The sequence below is a fragment of the Pagrus pagrus genome (genome assembly GCF_965226575.1).
Source record: "Pagrus pagrus genome assembly, chromosome: 3".
Classification (NCBI taxonomy): domain Eukaryota; kingdom Metazoa; phylum Chordata; class Actinopteri; order Spariformes; family Sparidae; genus Pagrus; species Pagrus pagrus.
The window spans coordinates 2,933,372-2,954,427 of NC_140187.1; the positions used below are offsets into that span (position 1 = coordinate 2,933,372).

General features: G+C 39.9%; 2 protein-coding genes and 1 long non-coding RNA gene across 11 annotated transcripts in view; 1 reads left to right on the forward strand and 2 right to left on the reverse strand.

Moving 5' to 3' along the window:
• LOC311255408 overlaps nt 1-20,909 on the forward strand; it is a 109,335-nt gene extending 88,426 nt beyond the window's left edge. The window contains exons 3-5 of one of the 2 annotated variants that reach the window (XR_014622369.1): nt 13,732-13,880; nt 20,540-20,600; nt 20,822-20,909. This is a non-coding gene — a long non-coding RNA (uncharacterized lncRNA). Of the gene's footprint in view, nt 1-13,731; nt 13,881-20,539; nt 20,722-20,821 lie in introns of those variants that run through there. The other variant, XR_014622370.1, reaches the window with a different exon arrangement.
• On the reverse strand, nt 1,828-16,169 carry LOC311255403 (uncharacterized protein). Of its 4 annotated transcripts, XM_084349847.1 has the most exons (16): nt 15,939-16,169; nt 15,521-15,675; nt 13,510-13,617; nt 12,995-13,132; nt 12,465-12,602; nt 12,037-12,162; nt 11,756-11,860; nt 10,749-10,827; nt 10,367-10,595; nt 8,421-10,200; nt 8,147-8,320; nt 7,590-7,763; nt 6,307-6,474; nt 5,409-5,570; nt 4,808-4,854; nt 1,828-4,630 (listed from the first exon to the last, which is right to left on the reverse strand). In XM_084349847.1, the coding sequence occupies exons 3-16, from the start codon at nt 13,575-13,577 to the stop codon at nt 4,083-4,085; spliced, it is 3,936 nt and encodes a 1,311-aa protein (XP_084205973.1). In that variant the 5' UTR covers nt 13,578-13,617; nt 15,521-15,675; nt 15,939-16,169; the 3' UTR covers nt 1,828-4,082. The 4 variants fall into 4 exon arrangements, with proteins under 4 accessions (XP_084205973.1, XP_084205974.1, XP_084205975.1 ...); XM_084349848.1 differs by lacking the exon at nt 15,521-15,675; XM_084349849.1 differs by lacking the exon at nt 12,465-12,602.
• matn4 (matrilin 4) overlaps nt 17,485-21,056 on the reverse strand; it is a 30,360-nt gene continuing 26,788 nt past the window's right edge. For all 5 annotated transcript variants that reach the window (XM_084349855.1, XM_084349854.1, XM_084349853.1 and 2 more), the window contains 3 exons: nt 20,896-21,048; nt 20,429-20,533; nt 17,485-19,397 (listed from right to left, as the gene is read on the reverse strand). In XM_084349855.1, coding sequence (XP_084205981.1) covers nt 19,339-19,397; nt 20,429-20,533; nt 20,896-21,048 — 317 coding nt within the window. In that variant the 3' untranslated portion in view covers nt 17,485-19,338. The remainder of the gene's footprint in view (nt 19,398-20,428; nt 20,534-20,895; nt 21,049-21,056) is intronic.

Consider the following 21,056-nt stretch of genomic DNA (forward strand, 5'->3'; position numbering starts at 1 on the left):
TTCCACACAGTTCTAGAGATGTTTCAATATCAGATTTATCTTCCAGATACCTTAATGTGAATTGGCTGATACAGAGTACCGATTGGATACCAGTACGTTAAAAAAATGTATATATTAGGGCGCCCCATGTACAGAGGACGTGTTCGGCTCCGGGTTCGAATCCGACCTGTGGCGCTGTGCCTCGTGTCATCCCCCCGCTCTCTCATCCTGTTTTCTGTCATCTCCCTAACTTGTCCTATCAGTAAAGCCATGAAAAGGCCAAAACATGAAGCATGAATAAATATTGAAACATATAAATAAAAGCAGTATGCTACTAATCCTGTATGAATATAATATGATTGATATTGTTGTATGGCCTGACTTAGGTTAACCCCTTTGTAACTATGTAACTACACAAGCCATATGTTAGTAGCTTATATTGATTATTTTTTTATATCATGTGAATTGTCTTCCTGCAGTAACGACTCTTTAGACGGAACTGATGAACAATGAAGGAATAAAAGATGAGATCTTGCTGGTTGTACTTAGGGGGTTTTCCATCTGCACCTTTGGCCTCGACTGAGTCAAGCTGATTTGCTTTTACAATTGTAGTTTAAACATGCAGAGTTGAGCAGGGCAGCAGCTGAGATGGACCCTCTCTTGAGTGGTTCCATTTTGTAGTTTTTAACTTAATCTGAAATATCTGAAATAATGAATGAATGTTTACTTAGTGTTCAACAGAGCTTTTCACTCAAGGACATGCCTTTCATTATGTTGTTCTTAAAAATCTCTAAAAAAAAGCTTTCCTTCCATATGACAGAGGCCACTGTAATATTTCATTAAAATACAGAGAATACAAAGTAACATTAGAAAAGTGACTTGGATCAGTTTGACAGCTGAACAGCTCTGCTTTAATAGCAGGAACCTGAATCTCAGGCTCTCTGTAATAGTTTGCTATAATATTTCACAAAGTGTGCTGTTGTATTAAACCACCAGCAGCACCTGAGTTCTGCTTCATCATCTTGTGTCTCAGTCCTTGTGTCTTTCTTCTGTATGTCGGAGGGGTGGGAGGCCTTTTACATGCTGTGTCCGGGCCTACCGTCTCTGAATCCGTCTGTTTGTAGGGATTTCATTGCAGACTGAAGTGTGTGTCAGTGAGCCGTGATTATAGACAGGACCTCCAAGCTGGGAGTCATTGTTACCCAAACAATTACAAGGAAAGTGGTCAGAATGAGAGTGGTGGTTTGCACTGCTGGTCATAATCTCCCCATTTTACAGGCCTAGAGCCACAAGATTTGTCAGGTTTTTTGTTCCTGAATATTTGTCTTTCAAAAAACTAAAGGAAACATTTATATTGACTGCATTTTAATGTTACTTTTTAAATGTATGAAGACAGAGGTGTGAACAGCTACACATTAATATGCAGCTAGAGACCACAGCTATTTTTTTTCTTGAGATTCAGAGACAAGAACTTAAAGAGCAGTGGTGGGACGATTAGTGGCTGTACAGAAACGTGAGCCTCCAACAGACTGAGACCACCACAAGAAGTCAGATTATTTTCCTGTCCTTCAAGAGTAACTCTTTTAGTTGTGTCTTTAATCATTTGGAGATATAAAGCCTGGCAGAGTATTTCACTGTGGTGTGGCTCTGCACATACAGAGTCTGCTGCACATCTTTATACCAAATTATTTCACGGTGTCTACAATGTTTCATCCACCTGACTGAAGCTGGCCTTTAGCACAGTTTGGACAACATCTGTTTTCTCATATCACCTTCTTGTTTATTACACACAGAACATTTTGCCTGTGATACAGATGAACAATATAAATTTCACACTCACTCAAAAACAGCCTTTTATTTTCTTTATTGACACCAATCACATATAAAGAATCATAATTAAAAAAAATTATACAAAAGAATAAGCAGATTGGTCAATAATGAAAACATCATTAGTTTCAGTCCTTCACAAATACAAAATTACTCCACCTCAACCAGCCACCACTGTAAAATTCTGAGTGCAAAAAAATCTTATCATGTAATCTATAAAAACATATCACAGTGGATTATTCTTCCTTAAGTGCTTTCACTTTGTAATATCTTAGTTACAATTCAGTCTTTATATTGTGGTATTAGTAATAACTTCTCTTTTTACATCATTTTGTGAGGTGCCCTCTGGTGGTGAAAACATAAACTGCATGATGTCATTTACACAAATCACATGAAATGTTTTTGAATGATAAAAAAGCAAAATATGATTAGACATCACTGTGATTATTGGTAACCAACAGTGACGTCCAATACACGCATTAGTGCTTCATATTAAACTGGAAAGGTAAACTGACTCACAGAGAACTGACAACAATAATATTCACACTGATATTATTACAAATGATTTCAGCACTAATGTTCAGCAGTCTGATAATAATGACACTATATGTGACACTGCTGTAAATACTGATGTCAGTAGTTATCTTATAGTACAGACCTGCTCAACTGGTGGCTTGTAATATTTCTTCTTTAAAATAGAATTGCATTGTTTTAACACATTTTAATTATGAGCTTTACAGGTCAGACATAGGGAATGTAAAAGTCGCCCCCCTCGGCACTTTTTTCAAATCTTGCCCTTAAAAAAGAAGTTGAATAGGCCTGTTATAGTACTTAACTGACTGATATGTGGAGTAGTTACTGACACCCAGTGGTCAAACTGAGTCACTGCAACACTACATGACACTGAAATGTATCAAGCATCATCAGAACTTATTAGGGATCCATACTAATCATGATTGATGACGTTATGAGATGAGGAGTGCTGCAGTTACTCCCTCTGTCATCTACTATTCTTCTACATATAAATTGTGATGTCAGCAGTCTTAGCTGCAACAATATCAGTCAGGCTAATTGAGTGTAGATATGATTAAGTATTAATTCACTACTACAATGCTTTCTGAAATCAAAGAAATCAGGACAAGATAATCAAGTTGCACTGCCCCGCTGTGGTCACAGTGAGTAACTGCAACAAACAAAACATGATCAACATCAGAACAGGTAAACCAGGAGATACACTGTAAAAATGACATGAAATGTAAAACTTCTAACCAGGTCACACTTTTAGAAGTGACAGACACAATGACAACACAACGATGCACTGTAAAAATGATGACTAAGGAAAGTGCTATAGGATAAAAGGAATGTATGTAAAAAATGTCAAATATAAACCAAAGACAATAACCAGTTCACCAACTCATCACCGGTATACTGTTGTTTATGTTCGACTTTTAATTAAAGACATATATATGTGTTCTTATATATGAATATATGTGTGTATCCTGTATATATATGTATGTGTAAATATACTCTAATGCAGCCACAGAAGATTGCTTTGCTATAAGGGGTAGTCACGTTAGTCAGCTGTAATGTGGCTGGATAAGCATAATCTCGACTGAAAGGCTGTGTTGTGTTCACTGTTGCAGAACAGCAATCAAAAGTCCCTGTTCATGTAATGTTACTAAGGCGTCCTGCATTCTTCAGCAGAGTTGTGTGAAATCCTACTTACTGTGGCTGGGTGATATGACCTGAAAATATTGTCACAATATTTTGACCAAGGCCTCTATTGATATTGCGACAATATTGTAGGGATGACTATTAGTACTTTCACAGAATATTAACACTCGGTAATGTGGATATAGTGATTAAATGGGTGAAGACAAATATTAGAACAAGTAGAAAAGTCTGGTAAGTTTTCAGCCTTTAAAACCAGGAAAAGACCCCAGTTATGCCATATCACGATTTAATAATATCCAAAATCTAAGATGATTTATTGTCTGAAATCACAATAAGATTCTGATGTACTTTCAATGAGCCCTACTTACTATGGTTAAATGTTAGAAGAGAAAACACTGAGCTAGTGGAGAAAGCCTAACTGAGCAACCCACCAGTGGTGGCTGATCTCATTCACTTTATTCGCCAACACAGATTTTTACTTTTGGTGGCGGTGTCAATTTTGGACCTTGAACCGAGCTAACATGAGCTTTGTGTGATCCTGGACGGACTCAACTGATCTGTTCAGCAGTGACTGTTTCTCAAACAGGAGGAGACTCTCCATCCTACAGAGAACACAGAGACACTGAAGAACCAATCCTGGACCAGAACCCAAACCCGAACCCAGGATGAAGAGGTTCAGTGAATGTGGTGTTGAAGGTGTGGAGGTGGACCAGTGTGTTGGAGGAGACTTTATAGAAGGACAGAATACCAGCAGGATGGTCCACATACACTGCCACTCTGTGACAGGCAGAGGGCGAGGAGGAGGAGGAGACGGGTATCCTTCTGTTATTGTGACAGACGGTGTAAGAACCGTCAGAGCAGATCAGACTCCAGGACTGATTATTCTCTCCAAACCTGCAGTCAGTGGTGTTTCCTCTCCTTCCCATTCCTCTGTAGGAAACCGATATAAGAGCTCCTCCTCTCCACTCGACCTCCCAGTAACAGCGACCGGTCAGACCATTGCTACACAGCAGCTGCCTCCAGCAGTCGAATCTGTCTGGATGATCTGGATATGACTGATCCCCCTCCACATACATCACCTTCCTGTTGTTGTCAGACAGTTGGAGCTGTTTGTGTACAGTGTTTGTGTCGACTGTGAGTTCACAAGAATCTGACGGGGAGAACAAGTCACAATACAGCAGCAGTTATTGATCTGTCATCTGTTCATTTATTGACAGTTTGATGATGACTCGTGACATCAGAGATTTGAATGAGGGATGTCACAGTTTGAAGAAGGTTGAATGTGTGCTGCTTTGCTTTTCAAGAATTAAATTGAAAACACACTTACACTTCCTCAGACCTGGTCTCAACCACTGGCCTCCAGCAGGCTCCACCCTAAGGGAAGGAAGGTGGGGTCAGAGCAGCATCTTCTTTCAGCATACAAACATGGACATGACATCACTCTCTTTGTTTTTCTTTTTAAACTTGGTTTTAGATTTTGTTGATGAGCCACACTGATCAGCAAATATTTTTTGACGACTAACTTAAAACAATGACGTATGACTAAAGTAGAATCTGTTAGTCACGCGTCATCCTCTAAGCTTGGCACCCTGACAACAGAGCCTGAGAAGCCACAGAAGAACCAGCAGCGGATCATGTGCTCTCACAAATCCCTCCTGAGGATTTTAGCGTACTTGCTATAGCATCAGTTATATCAGAACTGGAGAATATATTTCATTGAATGAAGAGCAAAGAACGACACTGAAGGCTTTTCTTGATGGAAAGCATGTGTTCACTCTTCTCTTGACTGGCTTTGATGAGAGTTTCATTTATCAAACAGTTTCCATAGACGACTTTCCAGGTGACAGGTTATCTATCACCAGCTTTGACACAAAAAAACGTTTCTCTATCAGACTGATTGTCTGGAGCTGCAGCTGGCCTCTTCATACCTGAGAATGTGTGGATCCTCCAGCCAAGTAGAAATCTGCTTCACTCCTGAGTCTCCTGGATGATTGTAACTCAGGTCCAGATGTCTCAGATGAGAGGCGTTGGAGCTCAGAGCTGAGGCCAGAGAAGAACAGCTTTCCTCTGTTATCAGACAGCCAGACAGCCTGCAGACACACAAAACAACACACGTCAGATCATCCCTGGAGTATATGTGACTTTTGTGATATTTCTCTTATATATTTTGTTGAGTTGTGTCCTTATAAATGTGTCCAATAATGTTCAAACCAGAGAAATCCACAAGAATATATTGCCTGTGATCTTTTTTGCGTCATGTCAGATTATAATTAGCAGATACACACAGAGTGTGTGTCTGTGCCTGAATTCAGGTCAACCTCTGACTAAACTCAGCACTCAGCAGAGACTCTGGTTCTCGTCTTTTTCACCTGTCCTCTGTAACGTTACATACATGAGGTAAAGTACATTTCCCCTCCACTGCTGTCTGTGGGACTCCGTGTGTTTATTCCTCCAGAAGTTCTGGCTCTGTCTTTTATTCTTAATAAATCTTTGATTCCAAAACATGAACTCTGTCTCAGTATAGGCTAAGTGGAAACGCAAGTATGGGTAATGATAGGCGTTAAAATGTATTATATTGTGTTGCTTCTTGTTTTACTTTCAAAAAACTTATTAGGGGAAAGTGATCCACATTGACTGACATTTCCAAAATGCAACAGAAGACTTAAATAGTAGATCATTAAAAAAATACTATTGAGTGAAAAGCTTGTTTGGTAATGTAATTTAACATGAATCATAAAAGCAGATAAAAGCCTGCACAGGTTAGCTGTTTATCAAAAAAATGTAAATCATCAACGTCATCAGTTGGAGGGGTTAATTAATACTGACCTGAGAGTTTCCAGTTTAAGGCTCTTTAGCCCAGCAGACAGCTGCTTCACTCCTGAATCCTGCAGGTCATTGTTACTCAGGTCCAGCTCTCTCAGACTAGAGGACTGGCCGCTGAGAGCTGAGGACAGAGCTTCACAGCTTCCCTTGGACAGGTTACACAGACTGAGTCTGAAAATGAAAAAAAGAAAAAGAAAAGACAAATAATATTTTAAAACGTTGAGTCTGGACTTTACGTAACGCATCAATTCCCAGCACAAAATCCTTGCTGTATTACTCTGGGCTGTTGGAAACATGGCAATTAATTTGATTAAATCGGGATTAAAAGTCATCCACTGATAAAAGTAACATGCTATTACAACTAAATAAATAAGTTGGATTTTCAATCTCAGCCAGACTGAGTCTGTCTTAGGGTTGGGTGATGTCTGCCGAATGGGGATATGACGATGTCTATAGTGAACATTGTGATGGACGATGACATCAATGTTTATGAATTTGAGGCAGCGTGTCCCCTTAGTGTTGTTGTAAAGCAGCAGGTGCATATTAGCTCACCACTGTAGCCGCAGTTTCCCACCATTGCTCTGACATAATTTTCCAACTGTCTCACCCTGCAGAGGAAACTAGCTCCCGTTACCACAACATAAATCTCTCTACCAGGTTTAAAAGCATCCTCGTCTCCACACCACATGTCAGTAATTTAGCTTTGTTCAGCCTCATGTGCATAAAACAACGTTGGCCGACTAGCCAAGGAAGCTAAGCTTAGAAAACTGTATAAAAACGGCAACGACTGAGAGAAACAGCCGCCCGTGGGAAAAGAAACACTGCTGCCACAAATTTAGCCAAGTATCTTAGGTTTGCCTGACTGAACTGGTTTAATAAGAAAATAATAAACGGGACATGGAGATGTAATATTAGTGCACTGAGCAGCAACATACTGTTTTTCATTTCCTCTCCCCACATATCACAAACAACAACAACTCTTGCCCTATGGCAACTCTGAGGGGACAAGCCACTCAGTTGTGCTCTCTGGTGAGGAGCCTTTAAATCACGATGTTATGATGGTCAGGGATTAGTAATCGATGGCTGTCAGCAATCGGCGATGGCATCGTCCATCGGCCCAACCCTAGTCTGAATTAGAACAAACTACACCAGGAAAATAAAACATTTTCTCGACTGTGTAACTTCAAATCCTTACGGGACAAAAGTTGTTAAAAGTTCAGTCAAATGGAGCTGAAATTTTGGAGAAATATCTAAATAAGTTTAGACAAACTGTACACTGATCTGACCTGAGTGTTTTAATTTTACAATGTGGACTCTTCAATCCAGTCGAGAGAAGCTTCACTCCTGAATCCTGCAGGTCGTTGTTGCTCAGGTCCAGCTTTCTCAGACTGGAGGACTTGGAGCTGAGAACTGAGGACAGAACATCACTGCTTTTCTCTGAGAGGCTACAGCCAGTCAGTCTGAAGAGGAAATAATAAAAAAGAACACATAACATTTGTGTTAACATGCTGGGTCGCATATAATCTCTTCTCAACACGTTAAAATCCTTCCAGCTTTACCCCAAACAAGCTGAATATGTAATAATTAATCATTCCTACATCTGAAATAAACAGACATCCAGCAAAAAATGTTAAATGTTAACAAAACATAAATGAGATTCTCGATCTCAGCCACAGTTCATGTCGTGCTGTACAATATCTGCAAATATGAATGAGAACAAAATGAATTGGAAGATTCAAACATTTTCTGTCCTGTGATATGTGAAATATTGAGGCTGTTTTATGGAGGTTAAAATTTTAGGAATTACTTTAATAACTGAAGACAAACTGTGACTTAATCTGACCTGAGAGTTTCCAGTGTACAATGTGGACTCTCTGCTGCGGGAAACAGCAGCTCCACTCCTGATTCCTGCAGGTTGTTGTTGCTCAGGTCCAACTCTCTCAGTCGAGAGGACTGGGAGCTGACAACTGAGGACAGAGCTTCAAAACTTCTCTTTGAGAGGTTACAACCACTCAACCTGGAGAGACAAGAGTAAGGAAACCAGTAAGTAGTTATTTATTTACCTCTCCTGTTAAAAGAAAGAAGATCACTTATTGATTTTAAAATATCCTACTTACAAAGCTTTCTTGGAGGCTTTGACCACTGGCAGAAGCTTCAGAAGAGCCTCCTCTGAAGCAGAGTATTTCTTCAGGTTGAACTCATCCAGATCTTTCTCTGATGACAGTAGGATGAAGACCAGAGCTGACCACTGAGCAGGAGAGAGATAATATCTGGAGAGATTTCCTGAACTCAGGTACTGTTGGATCTGCTCCACTAGCGATCGATCGTTCAGTTCATTCAGACAGTGGATCAGATTGATGCCTTGCTCTGCAGACGGAGCCTCTTCAAGCTTCTTCTTGATGTACTCGACTGTAGCCTGATTGGCTTTTGAGCTACATTCTGTCTCTGTCAGCAGACCTCGCAGCAGAGTCTGATTGGTCTGCAGTGAAAGACCCAGGAGGAAGCGGAGGAACAAGTCAAAGTGTCCATTTGGACACTGTAAGGCCTTGTTCACAGCACTCTGGTAGAAATGTGTCTCTGCAGATCCATTTGTTGATGGTTCTTCTGACAGCAGATTGACACCAGAGTTGAAGAATTTACGATGGACATGAAGAGCCGCCAGAAACTCTTGAAAACTCACATGAACAAAGCAGAACACTGTGTCATGGTACAGGCCTCTCTCTTCTTTAAAGATCTGTGTGAACACACCTGAGTACACTGAGGCGGCTTTGATATCGATGCCACAGGCTTTCAGGTCTGATTCATAGAAGATCAGATTGCCTTCCTCCAGCTGTTTAAAAGCCAGTTCTCCCAGTAACACAACCATCTTCTTGTTGTCTGGAGTCCAGTGTGGATCTGTCTCGGCACTTCCATCATACTTCATGTTCTTCAGTTTGGACTGAACCACCAGGAAGTGGATGTACATGTCAGTCAGGGTCTTGGGCAGCTCTCCTCCCTCTCTGGTCTTCAACACATCCTCCAGAACTGTAGCAGTGATCCGACAGAACACTGGGATGTGGCACATGATGTGGAGGCTTCGTGATGTCTTGATATGGGAGATGATTCTGCTGGCCTGCTCCTCATCTCTGAATCTATTTCTGAAGTACTCCTCCTTCTGTGGGTCAGTGAACCCTCTGACCTCTGTCACCATGTCAACACAGTCAGGAGGGATCTGATTGGCTGCTGCAGGTCGTGTGGTTATCCAGAGGCGAGCAGAGGGAAGCAGTTTCCCCCTGATGAGGTTTGTCAGCAGAACATCTACTGAGGTGGACTTTGTAGCATCAGTCAGGATCTCAGTGTTGTGGAAGTCCAGAGGAAGTCGACACTCATCCAGACCATGTAAGATAAACAAAACCTGAAACTCTTCAAACCTTGTGATTCCTGCGTCTTTGGTTTCAGTGAAGAAGTGATGGATGAGTCCCACCAAACTGAACTTTTTCTCTCTCAGCACATTCAACTCTCTGAAGGTGAATAGAAATATGAATTCTATGTCCTGGTTGGTTTTGCCTTCAGCCCAGTCCAGAGTGAACTTATGTGTTAAGACTGTTTTCCCAATGCCAGCAACTCCCTTTGTAATCACTGTTCTGATTGGTTCATCTCTTCCAGGTGAGGGTTTGAAGATGTCTTCTTGTCTCATTGTTGTTTCTGGTGTGGCAGTGTTCCTGGATGCTGTTTCAATCTGTCTGACCTCATGTTCAGCGTTCATCTCTCCGGTTCCTCCCGCTGTGATGTTGAGCTCTGTGTAGATCTGGTTCAGACTGCTTGGTTGTCCTGCTTTAGGGATTCCCTCAAAAAAACTCTGGAACTTCTTCTTCATGGTAGTTTTAAGTTTACCCTGACAAACACCAGCATGACTTTCTGAATGAACACACAACACAGAAGATCAATAAGTCATTGATAAAGAAAATATGACAATTTAATTCCCATAAAGAATGTATGCTTATAAACATATTTTTCCTCCATCTCCAAAGACATAAATGCTCCATTCATCCAGCTTGTTAAATATTTGGAGAAATCCTCTTACTGCTCTGCAGACAGTCAGCCAGCTCCTCCTGCTTCATCTTCCTCAGGAAGTGCAATGTGATCTTCAAAAAGGCCTCTCTGCTGCTCCTCCTCTGCTCTTTCTCTCTACCATCCATCACCTCCTCATCCTCCATCTGACTCTCTAAGGACTCTGGGTGATTTGAACTCAGAACCTTCTGGACCCTTTTCAGTTCATTCTTCACAAATGAAACGATGTTCTCCTCCAGCAGCTGGAAATGAACGTTATATAAAGAGCACAGTCAAACTAAAATCATGAAACCAAACATTAGAATCACGTTGAACAGACTGTAGATCCACTAATCTTCAAAGTGCGGTAGGGAGATTTGTGTGAATAGATGAATAAATGTAAAAGTTGTACAGACCATAAATATTGAGTCCAGGTGTGTTTGATGCTGCTGGGCAGAATGACCACTGGGAACCTCTGAGCTCTCCGGGTCGACTCTGTGGAGGAATCATGAACAAGAAGCTCACATTATGTCTGTCCATGCAGAGACAAACACGGGCAGATCCTTTGAGCCCAAGAATAATTACCACATTGAATCAGAATTTTCCCAGAATCAACACTCCAGTCTGCATTTCAGTGAAGCTTTCAGTTTCTGATTTTTGTCCGAATCAAAAAATAAAACTGCCATACCGGCGAGCTGATATTTACACGCACATTTCCTCTCCATCAAAGAAAGAAGAAAGCAGGTGTTTTGGATTAAGACCATCACCATATTTTCAGACCATCACGGCGCATAGTGTTTTTCCACCATCCAACCTGACCAGCTGGACCGCCCCAGGGAGGAAGCGGGTCAGAATCAGAGCCATGGTTGCTAATACAGCTTGGTTTAAGGCTGCTCCTGGCTAATGTTTGGTCAGAAACAAAATCAGAGACTGTTGTGCCCACAGAGACCTGTCTCCGCCACAACATCTGCTGTTGCACATGACGAGCGGACCGTGTTCTGAGCCGACAGAGCGCAGAACTACAGCTGGACGAGGAGAGGTGGACTCTGTGTTTATAACAACACATATGAAGATGCCGAGCACATTATCATCACCATCTTGTTACTGCTGTTTACATTCACCCTGACCGGATTCAAAAGATGCACTATGATTTATGTATAATTTGTGCATCATGAAGGAGTTTACAAACTTTTATTTCATTATGCAACCCTGTGTTGTGTAATAACGAATAAATTACCTTGTACCTTGAACCTTGAATATGCCAGGGCCAGGGCCTATTTGTTACGTGCTTAATGTTGGTTTGCCTTTAATGCTTACACCTGAGACAATCAAACATTTCCATTTTTAAGACAAATCTAAGTATTTTTTTATTGCTATCGATGACGTATCCATCATATTTTTCTTATCACTTTTAGATGCTCACCTTTGATCAACAGAGTGCTGTCCATCTTTAAAGGATTTATGATGTTTCATAAACCTGCCACTCCTCAGGGACACTCTGCTGGGTTCAGGTGTTTCCTGCTTCCTCCTGGTAGAAACACAAAGACAGGTTTTGATCTGAACTGCACCCAGAACAAGTGGTTATACTGAGCAGAACAAGAAGAACAATGCTTAAAATAAACATACAGATTTAAAAAAAACATATCTGGATTAATAACAAATAGAAAACAAATCAGTGATATTTTTACTTCATCAGCAGTTTACCTCTTTGCAGCAGAGGATTGTTGTCCTCGTTTAAAATCGATTCCACGATCAACTGACCAGTCACTCTTAAAGGACACACAGCTGGGTTCAGGCTCAGGTTCAGCAGAATCGGGTCTCTTCTGGATCCTGTTAGACAGAAAGGAAGACCATCAGGGATGGAAATTCACCTTTTAGTCCTCAGACACAGATGCTGCTTCACTCAACATGGAAAATATAAATGAATAAACAAATAACGCAAAAATACAATTATAATATAAAACACAGCACAACAAGAGATGAGACCTGTGGAAAGGCTTCCCCATAAAGGGAAGAACAATGCTGAAATTAAACATACTGATAAAAAAAAAAAAAAAAAAAAACTTATCTGGATAAATACCAGCTAAAACACGAATCAGCTACTGTATATGTTAATGTTATCGGCAACTTACCTCTTTACAGCAGAGGATTGTTGTCCTTGTTTAAAATCGATTCCACGATCAACTGACCAGTCACTCTTTAAGGACACACAGCTGGGTTCGGGCTCAGCTTCAGTTTCAGGTTTAGCAGAATCGGGTCTCTTCTGGATCCTGTTAGACAGAGAGGAAGCTTACCAGCTATCAAAGAATCAAAGTTCACTCAAACATGAAGCTGTGAGAATATAAACGTATGTAGGTAAGTAAAGTCTAGCTTTTCTTTCTATAGCTCTTCTTAAAACAGGCAGTCACAAAGTGCTTCACACACAAAAAAATATAAATGAATAAATAAATAAGGTAAAATACATTGCAGTATAAAACAAAGCACAATAAGAGACAGACCAAACTAAATTGAACCAAAAGAAAGAAAAAAAAGGGAAAGAGATCTACAAAAAGTCTTCCCTATAATGTGAAGAACAATGGTGAAACTAAACATACAGCTTTTAAGAAACATATCTAGATAAATCAAAGTTAGAAGTAATATTTAAATTTCATCAACAGTTTACCTCTTTGCAGCAGAGGATTGTTGTCCTCGTTTAAAATCGATTCCACGATCAACTGACCAGTCACTCTTAAAGGACACACAGCTGGGTTCAGGCTCAGCTTCAGGTTCAGCTTCAGCAGAATCTGGTCTCTTCTGGATCCTGTTACACAGAAAGGAAGACCATCATTAGTCTAAAGAAACAGAAGAAGGATCAAAGTTCAATAAAACATGAAGCTGAATGATTTCAGCCTGTGTATCATCGGTTCATTTTTCCCTTAAAAACCACAAAAAGAGCCAAAAGCAGCACAAATATTGAACTAAATACAGGGGTAAATGTTAAACTGAAGTCAACAGATGAAGACTTGGAAACTTGGCAGCTGTCAGATGTGAGAATATAAATGTGTGTTCGTACAAGTTTGCTAAAGTTTCATGTATAAAGCACTTTTTGTTTGAGTGTGAATACTGATGATGGAGTGCTTTAAGTTCTGAGCTCTGACATGGAAAAGACTCGTGGACAGCTGGAGACCCTCATCTCACCTCTGAGATCTGGTGCGGCTGAGACGCTCCACCTTCTCTTCCTCCTCTCTGTCCTCACTCTGATCCATGCTGCTGATCTCACAACCACGTCAGCTCACACACTTTAATCTGGAGAGGAAACACAAATGCTTCATCTGCACATGAACTGAGATCAGTTACATCATTTCTCCTTTAAAACCATCAGCTGCTCCTCCAGTTAGTGGCTGTTATTGTCTGTTTCAGGTCAGTGTGAGGCAGAGGAAGCCGCCTTCAGCTGCTGTACTTACCCATCAATCCACTAGATCGTCATGAAGCTGTAGTGAAGTGGAGAGCAGCACACACACATGCATGGAGGACCATTGACATTCACTGACACAGCAGCAGTAACTGAGGTAAGATAATGTGAGCGAGTGTCACTGTAAAAACATGACTTGATGCAACAAGCTACAGCTGTTTATTTCACACCAGCAGCTGAAATTAAGACTCAATGTTATAACATCCAATCATTTCCCATCTTTGGCGATAAAAAAACATCTTTTATTAAAACACTACTTATATTGGCTGTTTATGGTTTCCTGTAACAGACTCTAATTATAGTCATTTATTTTAGGTTTGAAATGGGTCGACAGATATTTCTTTTTCTTCAATTATTAGAAATCAAGGAGACTGAAAACTGATATTTAGGACCGATAGTCGTACATTTATTTGTTTACTAGTTACTTTGCAGATTCAGATTATTCAGTGTTCAGTTTAAATGTGACGTGTTACCAATCAGATAGTGTTGTGGGCGAGACATTGTGTGAGAAGAGAAAATCTCTGATACCAATAATTTGAAAATGCTGAATATCAGCCCCTTGTTAAAACAGAGACGTGTTTAATTGGTATTTTTCTAATTAGTAAACTCAAATGAACTGTTGAGATAATTTAATTAGTGCAATGCAGGTCAGCTGAATATGCAAAAATATTAACATATGTGAATAAAAGGGCTGCAACTAACGATCATTTTCTCGATTAATCAACAAGTTGTTTGCATGGATGCAGGAATTAAACCTAAAACGAGGCTAAAACCAATGCTGAATTTACAAGAAGGACCAAATAATTAAGAATTTGTCATTGACAGCGTTTCACAAAGTTTAGAAAGCTTCTCCTGACTCAACAGCTCACAAAATGTAGTGATTTTATAAGGGAGTCTGGGGAATTTATCTCCCTCTTCATCTCCTTGCTGTTGTTGACTGTAGTCATGTGGCTGCTTTGACCTACAATACGCTGGTGCGGTCTAAAAATGTTTGTTAACAATCAGATACGTTATCCTGGACATTCAAATTAATATGAAAAAACATGAATGTCTCACAACCTTTACTATGATGTCATTATACAGACTGACCCCCTCAGCACAAACTGTGAACGACTCCCAGGTCCCTGGTTGTTTGGTCTATAAAATGTGAAACATGTCAGTCAGTGTTTCTCAAAGCCCAGGATGACTTCTTTAAATGTCTTGTTTTGTCCACAACCCGTAAAAAACAGAAAATATTATTTTTTCTTTAAAAAAATACTCCTAAGCTTTACTGGAGTAAAAGTAAGTCCAACATTAAACATCTTATTAAAAGTAAACCATCAGCTTCATATGGTTCAAGTATCAGAAGTAAATGTACTCATTTCACAGTAAAACGTCTCTTTTTATTGAGTAAAAGTACCTGAAAAGTACTTATGTAGGCTCCAGTATTTGAGTAAAAGTAGTTACTTTGTACTACTGATGAATAATATGATCCAGAATACAGATCCAGATAATAACTGAAGTAAAGTCTCAATAAAACATTGAAACTTTGATCAGCCTCCTTCATGTAGTTACTGTCTGCAGCTGTGGATCATTAACAGTTATGTGGGCCCATTACTGATCAGAACCGAAAGTAATTAACTGCTGGACAGTTCTGAGAGCACTTCATGAGCCTGTTGAGCCTTAAAAAGCTGTAACTGCCACACTGTGTCCACATCAGTCCTGCAGTGTCCACACTGGATGATGAGGGACACTCACCGGCTCTAACAGCTGGATTCCTGCGGCTGCCTGCTGCAGGCGTCCGGCCGAGCGGAGCCCAGTTTGAAGCGGGAGAGCAGCGGCTCGTCTCCGCCTCCTCCACCGCCTGACTCAGGCAGGGAAGCTGCCTTCAGCCGTCAGTAATATAAGTGGTGCTGCACAGAAACACAGTATAACCGACGGTGTTCAACAACCGAGGACCGACTGACTCTAACTCCGCGTTACAACTCTAAAATATAAAATGGCGGAGAGCCGTTGGGAGCCGTTATGTCTCACTAACTGTTATCAAAGTTGTTAACGAGCGAGCGACGGTGAAGTTCTGCTGTTTGACAGCAACAAGCTAACAGAAGTGAACACTAACAAGATGAGCAAAGAGTTTTCAAACTGTACAACAGGATAAAAATGTCGTTTACATTACCTTTACACGGAGAAATGGACTGCGCCATCGGGCTGTGAAGCGAAAGTAAAGTTAAAGACAAACAGGCGGATACAGACCGGAGCTGGGCGGGTCACAGTCCTGGACACCGGCCAACAAACGGATAACTAACTGCAGCACCACCTCGTGGACGAGACACGACACTACACTGATCCACAGGTTATAACGTTACAGACACAGACTGACCACAGGAAAACACTGGCCCAACAGTACATATGATTTATGACATGAACACCTCATAACATATAGTCACAACAACAATATAACAACAAACAATACAACAATAATAATATTAATTATATAACAATTATAATATTTATTTTATACAAACTATATTTTATACTGACGTGTCAGGTCAAGAAGCCATCAGCCTTATACGGAGGAGCCCACCCCCACCCACTCCAGTACAGATGCAAAAAAACAGGACAAACAAGAAACTATAAAAATCTATGAAATGATGATGAAAATCATAATAATAATGATGATTATTAGAATAATGTGCATAACAATTATAATAACAATACTAATGATGACTATCATAATAGTATTAGTAATAATGATGATAATGATAATAATAATACAAATCCAGAGGCCCTTTTGAAAGCTAGTGCAATGAATCACTATTGCCTTAAAAGATTGTTGCGTTGAAATTTTGTCAGTTTTAGTATTTATAAACAGTATTAAAACCATTGAATTAAATGTTAATAACACACTATTGTGTAGTTGTAAGCAAGTATAAGGACATTTTTGATCGACAAGTGTAATTTTTCCTGTGACAACATACGTGTTCACACAGCAGCCTCCGCTTATGGAGGAGTTAGAACCTTGTTGTTGAGATAAACATTGAAGGAGCACTGTGTAGTTTTGGAGAATAATTTAATATTTACAATATTAATGAGGTAATAATGCAAACACATAATGCACATTTCTACATAATGTTGCTTTAATTCCTGTGTTGTACTTCCTTTGAGAAGTTAAAGTTGATCTTTCACTGGTGTTACTTTGTTTCTTCTTGACATGGAGCACAATGTAGAGCTGAGCAATACGGCCCTGAAATAGTATCCAGATATTTTTAGGCTACATCATGATACACTATATTTTGTAATTAATGCTTAAATCGCAACATTTTATATCAAATACCTCGATAGTGATGTTGTGACATTATTTAAGTAATGATTGGTACTTTTACAAAATATTAACACAATGAGATTTTTGATCAATTATCATCAGTAATGTGGATATAATGACGATATAATGGGTAAAGACAAGCATGAGAACAGGTAGAACAGTCTGGTTAGTTCAGAAAATGATGTCACTTTACTGTAATGACTTGACTTTAATCAGTCACCATATAACAATATGACAATATATAGTCTCATATCACAATAATATTATTGACTAGCCCTAACTGGATGTAACTAATTTGACAACTACATGATACATTTGTAAATCCAGTTATCTGCTCAGCTCGACACGTAGCTTTGCAAATATGGCATCCTGAAACGTAAAACAACTCAACACTCGCAGGTGAAAAGTTCAGTCTTTTATTGCCTTCTGTGCTGTAATACAGGGATTCATCAGAAAAGTACAAAAAGGTAAAGCTATTAGAAAATATACAAAAACATACAGGCATTCAAATATAAAGGGGCATACATATGTGGGGTTTTTTATACAAAACTACAAGAATGAGACGATCTACCGGAGCTAATGTGGTCGTTTAATTACATACACCGCCCTGTGAGGCCTCTCACTCTCCCTTCATGTGACTAGAGGCTGCCGATATAACTTTATGTGAAGGAGAGTTTATTTTTTTAATTGTATGTAAACCAACAGTCAGACATGTGAAGGGCGCTGTGAGACAAAATCTAGAAAGTGCAGAGCGAAGAAACAAATTTGATTCCTGAACGGATCAGACCACAGCTTCAGCGAACAGAGAAACTTTAAACTTCCTAACGTCCCTTTTTGAAAACATCTAAACCACTTTCCTCTTCAGCCGCGACCCTGGAATAAAATGTTAGCAGTTAATGTTTCTGTAAACCGCTCAGACGTTCAAATCTGTGCATGTCACACTTAAAATACTGACATTTGCACAGAAACGTCATATCAAGTTCACTTTGCATTTTAATGACCCGGCTCTGATAGTGGTGAGTTGCAGCTAGGCGAGAAAGCTGCCAAGCCAGTGATCGTAGTTTGAGACGGCGTTTCAAAATGTGTAAGCGTCACACCGCTGGATAATTTTAAGGAGCCCTCGGAAGAGTTGTCGGCTGTGTTTGTGGTGACAAAAACAAGCATTTTAAGCCAAAACATGATCTTTCCCAACACTAACAGAGTGGTTTTGTGCCTAAAAGTAACCAGATCATCAGCACAGTGTTGTCACAACATAAAATTGCAACATCTCTGTGGTTTGCAGAAACACACATTGTGAACATTTATTCTGGCGATGTGGTCTCCTCTTCAAAACTCCTCACACTGCATGCCAGTTAGTCCTGCGATCAAAACTCATGTTTCTACGGGCAAACAATGACCAATGACCAATTCAACATTGGGAGTGGTAATAACACTTCATTCTTTTCTAACTTCTTTTAAAAAAATGCTATACTACCGTTGTACTTAAAAAAACAATCTGCTATAAATACATCATATTTAACAAACCGTACAAAACAGATCAAGTATAAACAGCACGAAGAGAGACAGACGGAGTGTGTGTGTGTGTGTGTGTGTGTGTGTGTGTGTGTGTGTGTGTGTGTGTGTGTGTGTGTGACTGAATGAAGTGTGTGTGAGGCTGCTCCTGTTTTCACTGAATAACATGTTGTGCTTCTATCTAATATCTACAGTACGTTGATTACATCTAGTTTACAAAGGTAGCCTACAGTCCCCTCTGTGCTGCTGTGTTACAGGTCAATAACAAATGTTGTACAATCTCTTGAATTTATCCTTAATTCTGTTTGTTTGTTTGTTTGTTTGTTTGTTTGTTTGTACACATGCACTAAGAATCCCAGATGTTAGCAGACGTCTCGGGGAATCATGACAATATAAAATCCTTCTGTTTGATGAAAGCATTTCGTTCAGTGATGGATGGGAAAGTGGACGTGGTGTCGTTCTTTTCTTTTTTAAGACAAAAGTGTACAAATAGGTCATTTACATTGATTCCAGAAATATGATTCTATATCATCACATATATCACGTCATCCTCATGAAGAGCAACAGAGCTACTGAAGGCCTCAAAGGCTTTTTGAAAAGACACTTTGGTTTTGTCCGTCGACTCGAAGGGTTTCTGATTTCCCCTGTTAATGATCTCGCCAGGATGTGCCCTCCTCCTCCTCCTCCTCCTCAGTCTGTTATTCTTCTTCTGTGGTGTCCCGTTCGCTCCTTTAATACCAGATCACTTCCTGGAGAGAAGCTGGTTCTCCAGCTGCTCCAGACGAGCAGTCATGCCGGACAGTAGACAGAGGATTAAGGAATAATAATGACAGGTATTAACTGTAAGTCTGCTCATAAACACATGCACCGACATCCATCAGAGTTTTGACATGTGTCGAATATTAGAAGGTTTAAAGTCACAGTACACAACTTTATTTTTGTTTGTGAACAGATGTTTCCATGTGATATCATGTGGACCACAGAAAAGGTTTTTATTATCAACAAGTCCAACTAAAAAGACAAAAACCAACATTAATATTGACTTAATTAATTAACTTAACTTAATTTGGCTCTCAGCTCCGAGCCCATCGGTTCCTACTGAATTAATGTAAAACTTGAAAAACTATATAGATAAAAATATATAGTTTCATGTTTAAAACCTATGAATTGTTGAATTTGTTTTGTGACCTTTGACTAAATTCTAATCAGTTCATCCTCGAGTCCAAATTTAAAGAAATTTAATGAAGGAGTTCACAAGAACAGGATGGATGCACAGACAACAAGAAAAATACTGTAAAATATGCTGACTTAGCCGTCACTATATCTGTGCACACATTCGTTCCTCCAGTAGAAGAACAGATACTTGTGTTAAAAAAAAGACAGTAAAAAGTAGAAGTACTCCAGTAAAAAGTAATCGAGTACAGGCTCTGAAATGTCTCCCTCTGAAGGACATTTGTGGTCAAAGCTAACTGAAGCTCACGTCATATTAATATAATTCAAAGACTATTAAAGTTAAAGGTAGAGTCAGTAGGATTTGTCCCAGCTGTTCCTGAACGCACCACAAAGATAGTTGATTGTTGAGTCTCATTCCCAGGACGTCAAATAGCCACATTTTGCATGAATAGTTTGAAAGCATCGAACTAAAGTAACAAGCCTGTTTTGAGGAGCAGAGAGTTCAGATGTTTGTGTTCAGACGTAGGGAGAGAGAGTCAGAGGTTTATACTTTGATACTTCCCACCTCTGGGTTTAAGCGTGAGGCTTCTTGAGAATATTTGATTATTTCTTTTGTTTCGCCTCCTCGTGTTTGGATGAAGCTGTTTTTTAAAGGATATGTTTCTGTGTGAGCTGCTCCAGGCTGCTCATGGTGGCCTGCTGGAACTCCACCAGACTCTCACAGGCACACGGGTCCTTCACCTCGATCTCCCCCTGACTCTCCTCTGCAGGGAAAAGGGACACAGACAGGAGACCATCAGCAAACAAACACCGTCACTGCTTCCACCTAATGCAAGTATCAGTTACTCATGTGAGAAACACACATCAGACTGATAAAACATGATGTGTTTTGGGCAGTTAAGGACCACCTGAGTACTTTAAAACGTTCACTCAATAAACAAAAGACTAAACTCCAAATTATAACCAGATTTTGTTCATGTTTGATACTATTTATATTATATTGTTGGTATATATTTTGTTTTTCCTTTGATATTTTAATGCTTTTTCTACAGCTGTCAGCAGAGGGAGCCAGAGGACAAGACTCCTTTTCAGGGACCTGCTGGTGTCACATGTGGCAGTTTTGTACCTGGGCACACGTTGAGTTTGAGGTTCTCAGCGATGTTGCTGATGGCAGTGAAGTCGGTGGTGTAATAGAAATGTTTCTCCACAGGCTCAGATGCGATTTCACGAAGTTCATCCTCCACAGCTTTTCCAACACCGACTGCGTACATGGTGATACCTGCATAC